We start from the raw sequence: 15786 nt of genomic DNA, 5'->3' as shown, positions 1-15786 counted from the left end.
TGGGTTTCCCCCCCTCCATACTGAATGTGGTCTGCCCATGTACTTGTGATCTTTGGGTCTGCTTGCTGTTTGCTGATGGAAATGCATATGTTTTCTTTAAGTTCATTCTTATACTAAATATACATAATAAATACAATTCATGAAAACAACAAGTGAATGGGACAATAAGCTGCACCAGGTGAAGCATGAAAAAGATCTTTAAGAACTCCTCTTCTATTACATTACGAATGTGCATTCAAAAAACACGCAACTCTTTTTAAAATCAAACAAAACTTGATGATATAGTTCAACTTATATAAATAAAGGAAGTAAGCATCAAATCCCAACAAATATTCCACAGTTGTTTTTCTACGGAGCAGACACATATCTAGGGGAACCCATAATTTCAAAGTCCAGCCCTTTTGCTACCTGAAAAGTCATGGAATGACTTAGATTATGTCCTTTAATATTTGATGAGGACTATGCGAGGCACGATTATTGCTAGTTGAAAACTTCTCATTTTTTTCTAATTTAAGAACATTTATGTAATGTGTAATTTTTATGAATATGCTAAAGAGGCTTAATAAATAAAGAGTTGGGTATTAGATATTATAAAAGTCAAGAGTGGTATCATTGCAAGCCTAAAAAACATTTTTATTTTTATTATTAATTTCCTTTTTGTGAGGATTTGTTTTCTTGTTTTGATGTTGAATATGTCCTTTATGCATGAAAAAAATGGAAGAGGAGTAGGTAAATAAAAGCTTAAATTTTCATTGTATTGTACTGTACTGTACATCTGTTTTCGGGCAAGTATTTTGTTTTTTCTTTAGTCAGTTCTGTAGTGATGGATGTTTTTGTGCTGTGCCCAAATAAAAAGACGAAAACATTTGCACTGAAAGTGCACTAGTTTTTGCACAGATTGATTAAAATATTCAGCAATCGTGCAGCTTTCTGATAAGGACCCTTTCCACTATAATGTATCAAAAACATTTTTGAGAGGAAAAAACAAGTCAATGACTTTTTTCTGATGAGCTTCAGTCCGAAAGATCGATTTCTGCCATTCTAGGCTACAACTAATCATTCACCAAAAGATACATTGTCTACTTTAAAAACAACATTCCTTTACTGTAAATTCGAATATAATTTAATATTGGCTGGCACCCAGTTCAGGGTGTCCCCTTCCCACTGCCCGGAGATGGCTGGGATGGGCTCCAAATCTTATTTCCCTTGCAAGAGGAAAAAAAATCTGTTGTATTGAATAAATAGTGAAATCCGCATGTTAAATGAATGATCTTGAATGCTTTAAATTCAACTTTCTGTAGAGGCAGTTATAAAAAAAGCACTCATCAGATAATCCCAGTATTACATTAAGAAAAAAATGAAACACGCCTTTGCATGGGTTTTCACATCACATTTGACAAATTGAATGTGTTCCACACAATAACAACCTCCTGATGTGTTTCCATATTTCTTTCATCTTCACTCCATATATGAGCGGATTCAGCAAAGGATTATAAACCACTATTTGCAGACTCATAATCAGTCTAACCGTTTTGGAAAAATCCGACTCCAGCCTTGCAATGATGACGTCAAAAGCGCACAAACACGAGAAACAGATTAAAACCATCAGGTGTGGCAAACACGTCTCTGCTGCCCTTTTCCGGACTTCCTTGCAGCTGCGATAGGCCACCATGAATATCTTCAGATACGTGAAGAGAATAAACAACACGGGGATGACATTGATATTAGTCAGGACGCACAAACCCCACACAGTGAGTATCTTTGGGTTCACGCAGAAAAGTTTCTGGATGGAATTGTTGCAATAAATTCCCGGTGATAACAAGTGACACAATTTTTGCTTTGCACTGATGATGGTTGCCACCAACACGTGGCAGGCAGGCATGAACCAAACCAAAAACAAGAAGATCACCACAGTTGTCGGCCTCATGGTCGTTGCATATTGCAGAGGCTTGCAGATGGATACGTACCTGTCGAAAGCCATAGCTGTCAACAGCAAAAAGTCTGAACCTGCTAGTGAATAAAAAATTAAATACTGCAACAAACAAGCTGAGTGAGAAATGTTCTGCATGTCAGACATGACATCCACAATCATTTTCGGGTAAATGGCAGAACCGAACAAAAGCGAGTTGAGAGACAAAGCTGCGATGAAGACATACATAGGCTCGTGTAGCTTTCTGTGAATCCAGATGATGTGAATAATTGCAGAGTTAGAGCAAACGATAAACAAATACAGCGTCAAGAAGAATACAAAGTAAACGTATCTGTACTTGTCTACGTCCACATAACCACTGAGAATTATTTGGTTGTGTGTTCCGTTCATGTTCCATCTGTGTGTCGATCTGTCATCCGTATACACTGACCATGCGATGGTGGTTAAGAGTTGTGCTACTGTCGCCTCTTTTATGATGACTTCTGAATCTCTATGGATCTCATTAAGCGCACTCTCATGTCAACACGTAAAAAGCTTTATTATCCTTTACATGGGATGTGTAGTGCCACCTATCTGTTACATGCAGCACTGTTGCAGCCCTAAAGTGCGAGAGTCATGTTTATTCATCCCCTAGCGGGTTGTTATCACTTAAAAGGTGGTTTAAATTGTAATATGGTGGGTTTACCCAAATGGATATTGTCGCTTGAGTCAAAAAAGTAAACTGAGTATGGCAAATTGATCACATACACATAATTTATTCAAGACCAAATATTATAAGTCAATGACATGTTGTCAGGGGAGGCAGGGAATGTGGTGTTTCACCTGTCATCGTGGGAATATAAAATAAAAAATATATCCAATTGTTATATTAAATCTGTGTAGATGTTCGGTTCTGATTTAACTTGTGGGTTTTTTCATTTTCTTTCTCAATATAGCTGAATTCTCACATTACATTGTGAATCGTTTATACAATTAGTATGCAAGCTGCTGTGCTGAATATCTGCAGTTGGAGAATGAGGCATGCATTGCAATTGCCTCATGGTTTTTTATTTGGTCCACGACTCAGCCCTAAACCACATAATTACTGATTGTATTAGCCAGCCAAATATTTTGTGTTTGGGTGGACCCTAATGCTGGGGAAGCATGATCAGAAGCTGGGGTGCACGACAAAAGCATGACGTCTAATATCAAAACACAGGCACAAACAGACAAATGGTCAAAAAGAAAACAAAACTGTCCTAACTAGAAAATGAAAACCAAACCTAACTTAGTAGTGGTACCCAAGATGGTACTGGAAAACAAGGAGATAATGATAATGAAACGAGACACTATGTTGTCCATCCAGTCCTTATAAACCAGATGTGGAGAGATTACAAAAGTGTCACGGTTGTCCATTGCCCTCACATGGCCCCGCCCGTTTGGCGCCAGCTGCAGCTCGTTGCCTGATTGGCTTCCCTTCTATTTAAACCCAGTGCCCCCATTCACGCCTTGTCAGTCCGTCAACGAACCTCTGCACTTGCAAGACTTGTCTTTTGACTCTGTCAGGTGTCTTGCTTGTGTATCCAGTGTCCGGTATCGATCCCACCTGTCTCGTCCTGTCCGGTATCTTGCTCCAGTGTCCGGTATCGATCTCGTCTGTCTCCTCCTGCCCGGTGTTTTGCTCCAGTCTCCAGTATCCGATATCGATCCCGTCTGTCTCCTCCTGCCCAGTATCTTGCTCCAGTCTCCGGTGTCCGATATCGATCCCGCCTGTCTCGTCCTGACCGATATCTTGCACCAGTCTCCAGTATCCGGTATCAACCCGTCTGTCTCCTCCTGTCAGGTATATTGCTCCAGTATCCGGTATCAATCCCGTCTGCCCCGACCGGTATCTACCCTCGTGTCCTGTATCGATCCCATCTGTTCTGTCCGGCCTCAATCTTGTCTGGCTCTGACTTCTCTGTCTTACTTCTTCCGTCTAGCGATCGCCGCATCCCTGGCGTTTGTGTTGACGCGCATGACTGCCCTATTCCCCTAAAATAAAGCTTGTGTGAAAACGTTTCGCGTCTGGGTCCTCCGTCCGTTCGGGTTTTAACAGAAAGGACTAAATGCCACGCACAAAGTATATATTTCCAAAATAAAAATGCTCGACTGAAGATAGTTAGCTCTGCAATGTAAGCATGTAAACATTAGCCAAAAAACAGAAACCAGAAACCTTGGAGCAGAAAGGCACAAAAACTTTGGTGAACATTTCCAGCTGGTTGGTATAAACTTTGCAGAGTTGAGGGTGCTCTCTTTCTCCTATATTTCAGATTCAGAATATTTATTGTCATTGTCAAAATTAGCAAACGAAACTTAGTTTGGAGCATCCATTCATCCCATAATTAAAAAAAATGCAAAATTTAGTATAAAATATCTAGAATAGATAATAATATAGAACCCATAAATGACCCAATGTAAACATTGAATGTGTGGACATGGAATCATAATTAGGATATTGTGATTTATAACAACATAGTGAGCATTATTTACAGAAAGATTATACAAAAGCGAGTCGAGAAACAAAGCTGATGACTCTACTGAACATCTAATAGATCGGACAGAGCCAATCAGAACACGACTCCAAGATAAACATGTAATAAAGACGTAAAAGATAAAAGATGTATGCAGAATGTGCAAACTCAAATTAAACAGTTTTGCACAAGCACAATGGCTGAAATCCAGCTTCACATGGTTTGCCTTGGGTCTGCCATGACGTAATCGCAAAGATCCTTTTTTCTGCATTATTTGATCTTATTTTCCGCGCAGAAAATTTGGTGCAACACTGAAAATTCAGAAAAATATTTTAAGAGTAATACAAATAACAATTAATAATACCTAAAAGTTGCCCTGCGACGAGCTGGCATCCAGTTCATGGTGTCCCTGCATCCCCCAATGCATAATGGATGGATGGATGGATGGATGGATGGGTGAATACCTATAAGTATTCATGCTAATAAACAAAACTATCTACAGAACCACGTTATATCAGATGAATTTTTTTCCCCTTTGTGTTTCCCTCTATTTTTGTATTCGTTGCATGGTAACCATTCATTGAGTACATCAGATGCATATTCAAATGCAAACTGCTGACTTTGCATTTAATTCATAACCCGAGTGTTTCAAAACACATCTTTAAAGGGAAACCGCTGAGTTATGCAATTGATAAATCAAGTCCTTTGACTAAGGAAAATAAAAAATGGTCCCTTTGGCAACTTTGATTATGTTTGCATCATGTCAGCTACAGTTGTTTAAAACCAAGGGAGCATGGTGGACATCAGCAGTCTACAGAGAACCCACAGGGTTAATTAGATGAAAACAAGTGATGTAAGGATTGTGTCACAACAAGGTCAACCTCAAGGGGCCACAAATAATGAGCCAGTGGTCACTATTGGATGCAGGGAACCATCTGACAAACAAGTGAAATCTCTGGACGATCCATCAAAACATCACCTTTGGAACTTTGCAAATAGCAATAGTCATGCCCTTGGTCCATAGAGTGTTGTTACGTTTTTCCCGTTGTGTACTGCATATCGGCCACAACAGCAGTATGCAGTTCTACGTCCATCCCTTGGCCTGTCTGCCCCTAGAACTCTGCATACAAAAATCCGCGGAAGTGTAATCATGGTGTAACATCATTCACTGTTTCAATTTTGTAGTCAAACGGCCACCATCGATTGGGTGGCCTGTTTAAAATTCTAGAAAAACATGCCCACAACAATATGCACACATCTGTACAAAGGTTTATGAATGAACAAGTTCTAATACCAGGAAATGGGCGAATAGTTGGTTTGTTGGTTGGCTCGTTGGTTGGTTGGTTGGTTGGTTGAACATTTCCTATGTTGTGTCTTGGGCAAGTACAGCCTGGTGACATCCATCTCTCTCATGTTTTCAGCCAGTCTTGATCTAGGGACCTATCGCGTGTTTTGCGAATGTGCTAACCACTGCACTTTGGCCTTATTTAAAGGTATAGGTACTCGCAACACCAGCTAACATATGAGACTTGTGGCCATTTTCTTCAATAAACAATACTAAGTTTGATGACAAAAAAGGTTTTTCCACAAATTTATCCCATTTATCTGCCTGGTTTGTTCTTCAGTCTTCATAATGCTCTTTGTTCTGAAGTGGCCTTTTCAAAGACCTCAAAGACCATCACAAAGCAGGTGCATTCAAACTGAGACTCAATGACGCACTGTTTGTCATTGTTAGTCATTTAGGTCGACATTGGATCATTCAAAAATCATCAGGGAATTCTGGTGTCAGTTGGCGGAGCTAAGAGGACAGGAGGCCAATATTTCTGCAATAACTACTTTTAAGTGTTTTCATTGTAAATATATTCTAAAATGTTGAGATAACGTGGTTCCACACGACTTCTCGCATGTTGTCGATTCTCAGAAAATATTTTTCAGTTTTTTAGCTTTAGTTTGAAGCTTGAAACATGGCAATATCGCAAATAGCAGTATTTCGTCTATTCATGATCTCTTTTTCTTAAGTTAACTTATTCCCTGCCTCATCCTGGATGCTGCTGACTTTTGCCTGTATTGTTCGGGTGAATCTTCTTTGAAACATTCTTGTTGAGGCCTTCTTCTAACCCCGAGCATTGATCTTCGATCCATTTCTCTTTTGCTTCTCCCAAGCTTTTTCTAAATTTCTTGTTGGCTGATCTATACTTGGCTGTTTCTTTTCTTCTTTAGTTCTTGCCCATGTCGCACTGTTAGAGAATTTTGTTTGTAACCCAAGGCTTTATCTTCTTCTATTTTTCTCCTATAATTTCTTTAAATTGCTCTAGTCATTGTCACTGAGAACTTGATGGTCAGGGTTTCGACATCTTCGCTTAAAACTAAAGGAGGAGTGCTCGACCGCCTGTGGTTCTTTCAGTGGCTCAAGGTCAAACTTCAGCCGAGGGTTATATATATATATATATATATATATATATATATATATATATATATATATATATATATATATATATATATATATATATACCGCTTATCCTCAGTAGGGTCACGGGGGTTCTGGAGCCCATCCCAGCTATCTTCAGGCAGTGGGCAGGGGACACCCTGAACTGGTTGACAGACAGTCACAGAGCACACAGGGACAGATAATTTGCTTGCTCATTCACACCTAGGGACAATTTGGACAAGCCAATTACCCTGACATGCATGTTTTTGGAATGTGGGAGGAAACCGGAGAGCCAGGAGGAAACCCACACAAGCACGGGGAGAACATGCAAACTCTATACAGGAGGTTCGATCTCGTTACCTCAGAACTGTGCCGCAAATGCGCTATCCACTGCGCAGCCGTGCTGCCGTAATTGCACTATTTTTACATTTTATGGTACTTTAAATTATATGTGTCGATGTTTAGTACATATTGCAGGGGTGGCGAACACGTGGCTCTAGAGCCGCATGCGGCTCTTGGCCAATAAGAATGCCTCATCATATTTTCTATATACTTTGGCTCTTTGCCTTGTTTCATTTTTAGTTTTTTTTGTGTATTGAGGGTGTGCCATGAACAATGAATGGAGACGGGACCCAATAGCGCTCGTTTTCTCAGTTTTTATTGATAAAAGAGGGAGAGCAGGGCTTGCTTCCACGATCCGATGGCTGGCGGACAAGAGGAGCGGGCGGTGCTGAAGTGGCACTTCCGTGTCTGGCGAGGAGGATCGGAGACAGGCGGGAATAGCAAGTCGTTGGCCGGGACTGGAGACCAAAGGCGGTGTTGAGTTTGTAAGCGAGGTCGGTAGCAGGAGGCAGGCAGGTAATGGGGCGAAACGGGTCAGGTAACAGGCAGGCAGAACGGGGCGTAGTCAGGTCTGGAAACAGGTTGGCAACAACGACCAGGCAGAAAAAAGCAGGGCAGGAACGGAGTCGGACGAAAAGGCTTACTGAGCTGAAGGCAACAGTTCGCATAACGATCTGACAGCTTCCTCTTGGAAGCCGGGGGTTTAAAAAGAGAGCATCAGCCAATCAGCTGTCCGGGCTGTTGGCGCCAATCAAGCCGTCGCAGGTGCTCTCAATCGGCAATCATGACAGGGTGGTCACTTTTCTTGAAATCGACACAAGAACATTACTTGTTGTATTGAAAGGAGAGGAGTGTTTTTTGGAAAATTATATGTTTTTAATTGTGTGTGTTTGTGTATGTCTGTCTGTCACGGCAGGTCAGTGCGTGGTGTGGCTCTTTCGGCTTCTTGTGTCAAACTCGTTCACCACCCCTGACATATTGGGTAGCTTTGAATTTCATGGACACTCTGTAATGACAATAAAGGCATTCTATTCTATTCTATTCTATTCTATTCTATTCTATTCTATTCTATTCTATTCTATTCTATTCTATTCTATTCTATTCTATTACATTACATTCTATTCCAGTCAGCCAAAATTGAGGTAACATAAACAAACTTTCTTGTACTGGTCAAAAATCTTGCTGCAGCATTTTGCACCAGCTGGGAGTCAACAGACAACTCCAATAAATTACAACACAACTCACAAACATTTTACTCACGATAAAATTATGCAACAAATGTCAGACCTTTCTGAATTTGATGGACATGTCAACTGCCTGAACAACACAAGATGGGGAAGGAGTTTCCGGAGCAGCTTCTAATGAGATCCTTGGAGGCTCAGCAGCCATCATAAAAGTCTTAAGACTCTGGCAACTCTTGTCCATTCGTTTGCATCGCTTACAGGAATGGATCATGATGAACGGCACACAAATCCTAATAACTCTTGGTGGCTACGTAGATATGGATAAGTATAGATATGTTTACCTTGTGTCCTTTATAACATTGTATGCTCTTATTATCTGGTCTAATGGCACCGTAATTTACGTAATCTGGATTCACAGGAGCCTTCATGAGCCAATGTATATTTTCATTGCAGCTTTGTCTTTAAACTCTCTTTTCTTGAGCACTGTTGTTTACCCCAAACTGTTTGTGGATGCCTTGTCTCACAGTCAAAGCATTTCTCACACCGCTTGTATGTTGCAAAATTTCTTTTTTTACACTTTTGCTGCTTCCGATTTCTTTTTATTGTCAGCCATGTCTTTTGACAGATACGTGGCCATTTGCAGGCCTCTGCAATACAAAACGGTCATGCGCAGGCTTAATGTAATGGTCTTATTGACTTTGTCTTGGTTCATTCCAGCCTGCCACGTTTGGGTGGGAGTTTTCTTGATGGCTAAGGAAAGTATTTGCACGTTTGTTGCACAGGGTATTTTCTGTAACAGTGCCGTGACTAAACTTATGTGTGTGAGATCGCAAGCTTTGAATGCTTACTCTGTGTTTGCCTTTGTGAATGTTCAGTTTCTGCCTGTGTTCTTTATTTTCTGTGCATACACCAAAATATTTCTAATCTCTTTTTACCGCTCGGATGGAGCCTGGGATAAGGTGGTTAACACATGTTTGCCTCACCTGATCGTTTTAATATGCTTCTCCTGCTTGACCGCGTTTGACGTCATCATTGAGCGAATGGAGTCAAAGCTTCCAAAGACTATACAGCTGATCATGATGTTGCAGATAGTGGTCTACAATCCTCTCTTAAATCCAATCATATATGGAATGAAGATGAAAGAAATCAGGAAAAATATAAAGAAGTTGTTCCGTCGACTTGGAAACTAACGCACAATTGACAAACTTTGTTCCTTCTCCATTAGCAAAGTTTTCCTTTTTCAAACACTCTATTTCATTAGCAAGCGCTGGGAAAAAAAAACAATGGAAAAAATGTCAAACACTTGCAGCACTGTGACTCTCAAGAACTCAGGTCAGACCATTTTAGACCTATGTGACCCCTGGCACAAAAAAAAAACAAGTTTAAAATTTAATTTAAATGTATTTCATCATTTTTTTGCTGGATACATTATATGTGTTTTCTGTATCTGAATTAACATGTTTTCAATGGTTTAAATTATGATAAAAAATAAAAAATATTCAAAAAGTGTTATCCTTTTCTCTTTCTTACTTCTCTAAGGATTTTTGTCTGAGAATAAAATAATTCTCTTTCCATTTTAAAGGATGCATAGTTGATTAACCTGAATGATATTTGATTGTTTAGTTGTTTTTGTGCTTGATTTAGCTGGGACAGCTAAACCAAAAAAACATCCATCCATCCATTTTCTGTACCGCTTATCCTCAGTAGGGTTGCGGGGGTGCTGGAGCCCATCCCAGCTATCTTCGGCCAGTGAGCAGGGGACACCCTGAACTGGTTGCCAGCCAATCGCAGGGCACACAGGGACAAATAATTTGCTCGCTCATTCACACCTAAGGACAATTTGGACCGGCCAATTAATCTGACGTGCATGTTTTTGGAATGCGGGAGGAAACCGGAGTGCCCGGAGGAAACCGGAGTGCCCGGAGGAAACCTACGTAAGCACGGGGAGAACATGCAAACTCCACACAGGAGGGTTCAATCTCAAGACCTCAGAACTGTGACGCACACGCGCTAACCACTGCGCCGCCGTGCTGCCCGCAATAAAACATTTATGTGATTAATTAGATGGTATTTATGAACAAAAACATCTTGAATAGATTTTATAATATTTAATGTTTGGTGGCTGACTGGGTAGCAAATCCTCCACACAGTTCAGAGGTCTGTAGTCCAATTCCAGTGACTGGCCTTCCTGTGTAGTTTGCATGTGACCCTGTGCTTTAATGGCTTATTATTCCAAAGCAATAAAGGAAATTTCTTATTTTTTCAAAACAATGCATACATTTTCTCAGCTTTTTACTTGCATTTTCTGTTTTGTGAAAATAATTCATACGAATCGAATATACCTTGACATGATTTATCGCAGTTTGCCTACCGTGACACTTTGCTAGTGATGTCCACAGAATTCCCTTATTTGCCAACTTCAACCTCCCATGTGAACATCACTTGTGGACAATGAATCCTAATTAGCAACCCTGAGAGCCTGACCTTGTTATGACACTACTCTTACATCATTATTTCACTGTTTTTGAAGCCTTGCAATGACCCGTCTGATTAAAAGCCTGAAGTGATATGATGATGATGAGCAGAAAACAATACGTCAATCCCATTCTCTTAATTTTCAATACTGTTGACTTTCCTCTAAAACCTGTGTGGGCAAACTACAACCTGCGGGCTTCATGAAGCCGGTCAGGCTTGTCCATCTGTCCAGCCAAACAAATATATAATGATAATATGTGTAAAACAGTAAGATAAAATAAAAAGTACCTGATGATAATGTTTGATTGAGTGCAACTCTTGTCCCCAGTATAGTATCACCAACATTCAAGTAGGTGGCTTCTTTGTCTTAACTTGGTATTATTATCATGTATTTATTTATTTAATTTAATGGAGAGAAAAAAAAAAAACTTCCAGTGGGCTGTATTGAATTTTTTCAATGTGCAATACCAAATACAGTGCTTTTAAAAGGTACATCATTCATTACTTTTCAAAACCAATGTGATGAAATAGTATATTTATAGACAAAACAACTATTAAATTATATTTTTCCCTCATGGATAACCGAGTTATTAGATTTGAGACCGTACCGGTAGATAAAAATTGAAATCAATATTATTTCCCTCCTTGCCCTTTAGCACAATTTATTTACACTGAGGCACCCCCCTGACTCAAAAAGTTCGCCTACCCTGTTTGTATTATGTTCTTCTTCTTGTAATTTCACCAAAAGAAGAAGAATACACATAAAATTGAAATACTGTAAATAACAATTTTCATAATTCAACTGATAAAACATTTCCTTACAACGACTTTATTATTGGTCATTTTTCAAGGCCTGCAAAGTTTATACATTTTGTTAATGTCTAAACAACATTTACTATGTAAACATTACCCACATGCAAAAAAGTAAGAAATGACGTACAATTAACTTAAACCACACACTTTCCCCAGAACAAACACCACAAATACACATGATATGTATTCTAAAATCTAACCTATTGTAAATCATTCCATAGCTATAACGATCTTGATGAAGAATTGACTGTCCGGGATGCAGCTATTCATACAGTTAAATACAACAATACCAATATATCAAGTCAAGTCACAATGACACCATGCCCTGATCTTAAAACAAACATGCAGGCAAGGAATAACTCAAAAACCTCCTTCCAGGATGACCGGTGTCCAATAGATTTAGTATTGGGTAACAGTACACAAAACATAGTGAGCATCAATAAAAAGAAAACACGGGTAATGTGTAGAAAATTGTCCAGAAAGTGCATGACAGCAACGACACCCCGAGCCTTTAAAATTGTCCAAAAAGTCCATGCCAGAAACGACGCAGCTTCCCATCACTGCCGGCTGGTCGATGCAGACGTTGACATGCTTCAGGTCCAGCCATTGGTCTGCTGACCCATTTCGAACAGTCCTTCTCCCTCGTATCACCACCAGCCAGGCAGTCGGAAAGGACCGGAAAAGAAAAGTATGAGGTCTGCATCAATCATAAGGTAAAGAATAGAAGTGGGTCTTAAGTCTAGATTTAAACATTTCCACTGAGGTTGCAGATCTTATCTCCAGAGGCAAAGCATTCCAGAGCACCTGTGCCTGGATGGAGAACGCTCTCTTTTCTTGGCTCTTGGAGACACAAGTAGAACGGCATTTTCCGAGTGGGGGCTCCGTGTAGCATACCTGTCAACCTCCACGGCTCCATGCCCTTACAAACTGTCGTATTTTCCCTTACAAAATACAAAATAATCTTACACCATATTTTTTTTTCAAACGTGTTTATTTATGTAGTTTAACATGTTATATTGTACATGAGTTTCCTTATATCATATATATTGTTAATTAACATTTTGTTGTGAGATCCTGAGTTGCTCTACATGAATGAGGTTTATTACAAAAAAGTTCAAAAATGAAGTAGCTTGGACGTTCACTGTAGAAGGAAAAAAATACATGCAAACATAATTAAGTAGAATAATACATTTTCCTATTTAAATTATTAATTCATTTTCTGCATTAAATTATTGTTGGTAATACACTGATTAAAGGGATGACCACAAACCTGTCTTTTTTCATTTTCTCCTTTTATACTTCCTTTTTTTTCCTGACTTTATACAACATCATAATTCGTAATATAATGCATCAAAGCAAGTGAGCCGTTTGAGAGCCGGCTCTCTTGAATGAGTTGAGCCGAAAAAGCTGGTTCTCTAAAAAGAGACGGACTTCCTTTCACTACACAACGCATGCGCACAGTAGCATCAAACCGCTCGCTTCGTTTGCAACGGAAAAAAAACGATACAGAGATAGAGGCTACCGCGGCGAACTCGTTTGACTTGATTGATTTGCCATTTCGTGATAGTCGGTGTATACCGGATGTTACCCATCATTGACAAATTTTGCGTTTTTCCGTACAGATTTTCTTGTACGTCGTACACGTCTTAAAATGCATAATAAACGTACTTTGTACGGCAAAAAGGTACGGATTGACTGGTATGCTGTAGTAACATTGGGGGAAATCAAATCAAAAAGATAAGAGGGGCAAGTTCATGCAAACATTTATATGTTAATAAGAGAACCTTAAAGTCACATTTAAGCTGATATACTGTATGTCAAATTAGTAAAGAATACTCAAAACAATTTAAATAAATCATTGCATACACACTTCTGAGTCATCAATTTAACTACAGGACAGGGGTCTCCAACATTTTTAGCTACCTTTTGTTACTAATTATCACAACGGTTTGATCTTTTGACAAGTTTGATCTAAATTTCTCAAAGATCAATAGGCTTCATTAACTTTTTGATGAACATCTAGAACAAAAATAGCCAGAGAGATGTGGATGTTTGTAGACGTGATTCACATTTGGAGTAAACTCTGCAGGGCTCGGGCCTAAGATCTTACCTCTATAATAGGAGATTCACGACAAAATATGATTACAAGATTATCAAACAGTCAATTATTATATGACCCTCTGTTGACAAAATAACTCTTAAAATATTGTCTTACATTTAATTGGATTTTGAAAAAGTAATCACTATCCAAAACAAAGAAAAAAAGACGTATACTTAAAGGGACATAATTTTTTTTTTAATATTCATTTAAATTATAAGCAGTAATACAAAATAAATCATACAAACATGCGTTTCCTGAAATACTCAAAGGTTGGGAAACTTTGTTCCTAGAAGGAGCTGACATGCTAGTCAGCCATCTTGCTGCTATGGGTACCCCTAAAAAAACAAAACATTTGTGAAAGGCTTGGCAAAAAAACAAGAAAATTAAGGTTTGGTCACTTGAGTCTCAGTAGTTTGGATTCTTGCTGGTGCTTTTTAGCACTCGTTTTCGGTTGCACTACACCAGGAGTCTCCAACGTGGTGCCAGCTGGCACCAGTGTGTCCCCTATGGACAGCTGAGGTGCCCGCACACCCATTTTAAAAACAACTCACCAAGGTCATTGTGATTTTTCTAGTAAAATTATGTTTTTTTGGGGTCAATTTAACCCTACCTCCAACAGTTAAAGGGACTATAAAAGACCCAGTTTTTTCAATAAGGCACAGAATGTGCTGTGTTCCTCCCCACAATCATGCAGATATGGTCCAAAATATTCCACATGCCACAGATCTCGAGAAATTAATTTTCAAAGTAAACAGTTTGAGCTCATATCTCAGAGCTGTGACGTTACCGGATGACTACGAGATGCAAAAAAAAAGGCGAGTCCCGTTAAAAAATAGACAGTGATTGTAGTGATCAGTAAATGCAATCATTTCAGCTTGGAGTAATTGGAACTTTGCTTACCGTGTCGCCAGGGGACTTCTGTTTTGTCTGAGATGATCATTAAGGGGTTAGCTTACATGCCGTCGCATACAGTTCCTTTTTTGACTTCGCCTCATTTAAGGTATTTGATTGTGACTTTTCCTGTTGTGTTTTTCTCAGCTTGTCTTGCAATTGATATAATTTTGTCCAGATAGCGTGCGGACTGCTAGTTTTGTTTGGTCAAGGTTAGCCCCGCTAGCAGTCGGCTAGCTGGCCAGCCTGCCGTGCTCAATGTTTTTTTCTCCCGGCTGGCTTTGTGTTTGTTGCTGCCATTGCTTGCGCTTATCCTGGCTGGTTACTGCATTTTTTCGGTCAGCCAGCCTCACTTTTTTTTCCTTTGATTGGTCCGGGTTCACCCTTTACAGCAGCCGGCTAGCCTGCCGTGTCCTAGCTTGTTTAGCCCATGTTGGGGCTGTGTGTGCTATTTTTGACAGTTTGCCCCATTTTGGCTGCTCGTCGTTTGTTGTACTATTGCTGCACCCACCTGCGACACAACAGCTAGCCATTCTCCACAAAAACTACAGAAACTTTGCTAATGCAAAAAAACATGTACAGTTTTCTCATATTTTGTATGTTTCAGAATTGAGGAATCCCTTAACTTTGTAATAAGAAACTAACAACATAGTAGTAACATGATATTTTAGAAATGTAAATCAAACTGCGTGTCGTTTTTGCTAATTGGTAACAAAAACTAGCTCTCAGCTTAAAAAGGTTGGAGACCCCTGCACTACACAATAGAGTGTTATTTGGGGGTCAAATGCTACAAAAAGTACTTTTAATGGCCCTTTTTCCTTGACACATACAGTGGCTTGCGAAACTATTTGGCCCCTTGAACTTTGTGACCTTTTGCAACATTTCAGACTTCAAACATAAAGATATAAAACTGTAATTTCTTGTGAAGCATCAACAATAAGTGGGACACAATCATGAAGTGGAACACACTTTATTGGATATTTTAAACTTTTTTAACAAATAAAAAATGAAAAAGTGGGTGTGCAAAATTGTTCTACCCCTTTGAGTAAATACTTTGTCGCGCCACCTTTTGCTGCGATTACAGCTGCAAGTCGTTGGGGGTATGTCTCTATCAGTTTTTCACATCGAAA

General features: G+C 39.4%; 2 protein-coding genes across 2 annotated transcripts; one reads left to right on the top strand and one right to left on the bottom strand.

The window, feature by feature from the left end:
- Window positions 1-404: 404 nt before the first annotated feature.
- LOC148353004 (olfactory receptor 11A1-like) lies at window positions 405-2320 on the bottom strand. Its single transcript, XM_088353515.1, has 3 exons — window positions 1968-2320; window positions 1428-1655; window positions 405-408 (listed from the first exon to the last, which is right to left on the bottom strand). The coding sequence occupies exons 1-3, from the start codon at window positions 2318-2320 to the stop codon at window positions 405-407; spliced, it is 585 nt and encodes a 194-aa protein (XP_088209641.1).
- Window positions 2321-8645: 6325 nt separating this feature from the next.
- LOC148353003 (olfactory receptor 10J5-like) lies at window positions 8646-9566 on the top strand. The gene has a single exon (XM_088352702.1). The coding sequence runs from the start codon at window positions 8646-8648 to the stop codon at window positions 9564-9566; it is 921 nt and encodes a 306-aa protein (XP_088208828.1).
- Window positions 9567-15786: the final 6220 nt, after the last annotated feature.

Source organism: Urocampus carinirostris, chromosome 14 (genome assembly GCF_059441175.1).
Source record: "Urocampus carinirostris isolate Australia breed hairy pipefish chromosome 14, RoL_Ucar_1.0, whole genome shotgun sequence".
Lineage (NCBI taxonomy): Eukaryota > Metazoa > Chordata > Actinopteri > Syngnathiformes > Syngnathidae > Urocampus > Urocampus carinirostris.
The sequence above is the reverse complement of the archived record's forward strand: the minus strand, read 5'-3'. Positions and strand labels throughout refer to the sequence as shown.

Coding starts and splice junctions, on each gene's coding strand:
- LOC148353004 (XM_088353515.1), bottom strand. CDS start 2,320: ATGAACGGAACACACAACCAAATAATTCTCAGTGGTTATGTGGACGTA. Junction 1,656..1,967: donor ACAGCTATGGCTTTCGACAG/GTACGTATCCAT, acceptor GGCCTATCGCAG/CTGCAAGGAAGTCCGGAAAA.
- LOC148353003 (XM_088352702.1), top strand. CDS start 8,646: ATGATGAACGGCACACAAATCCTAATAACTCTTGGTGGCTACGTAGAT.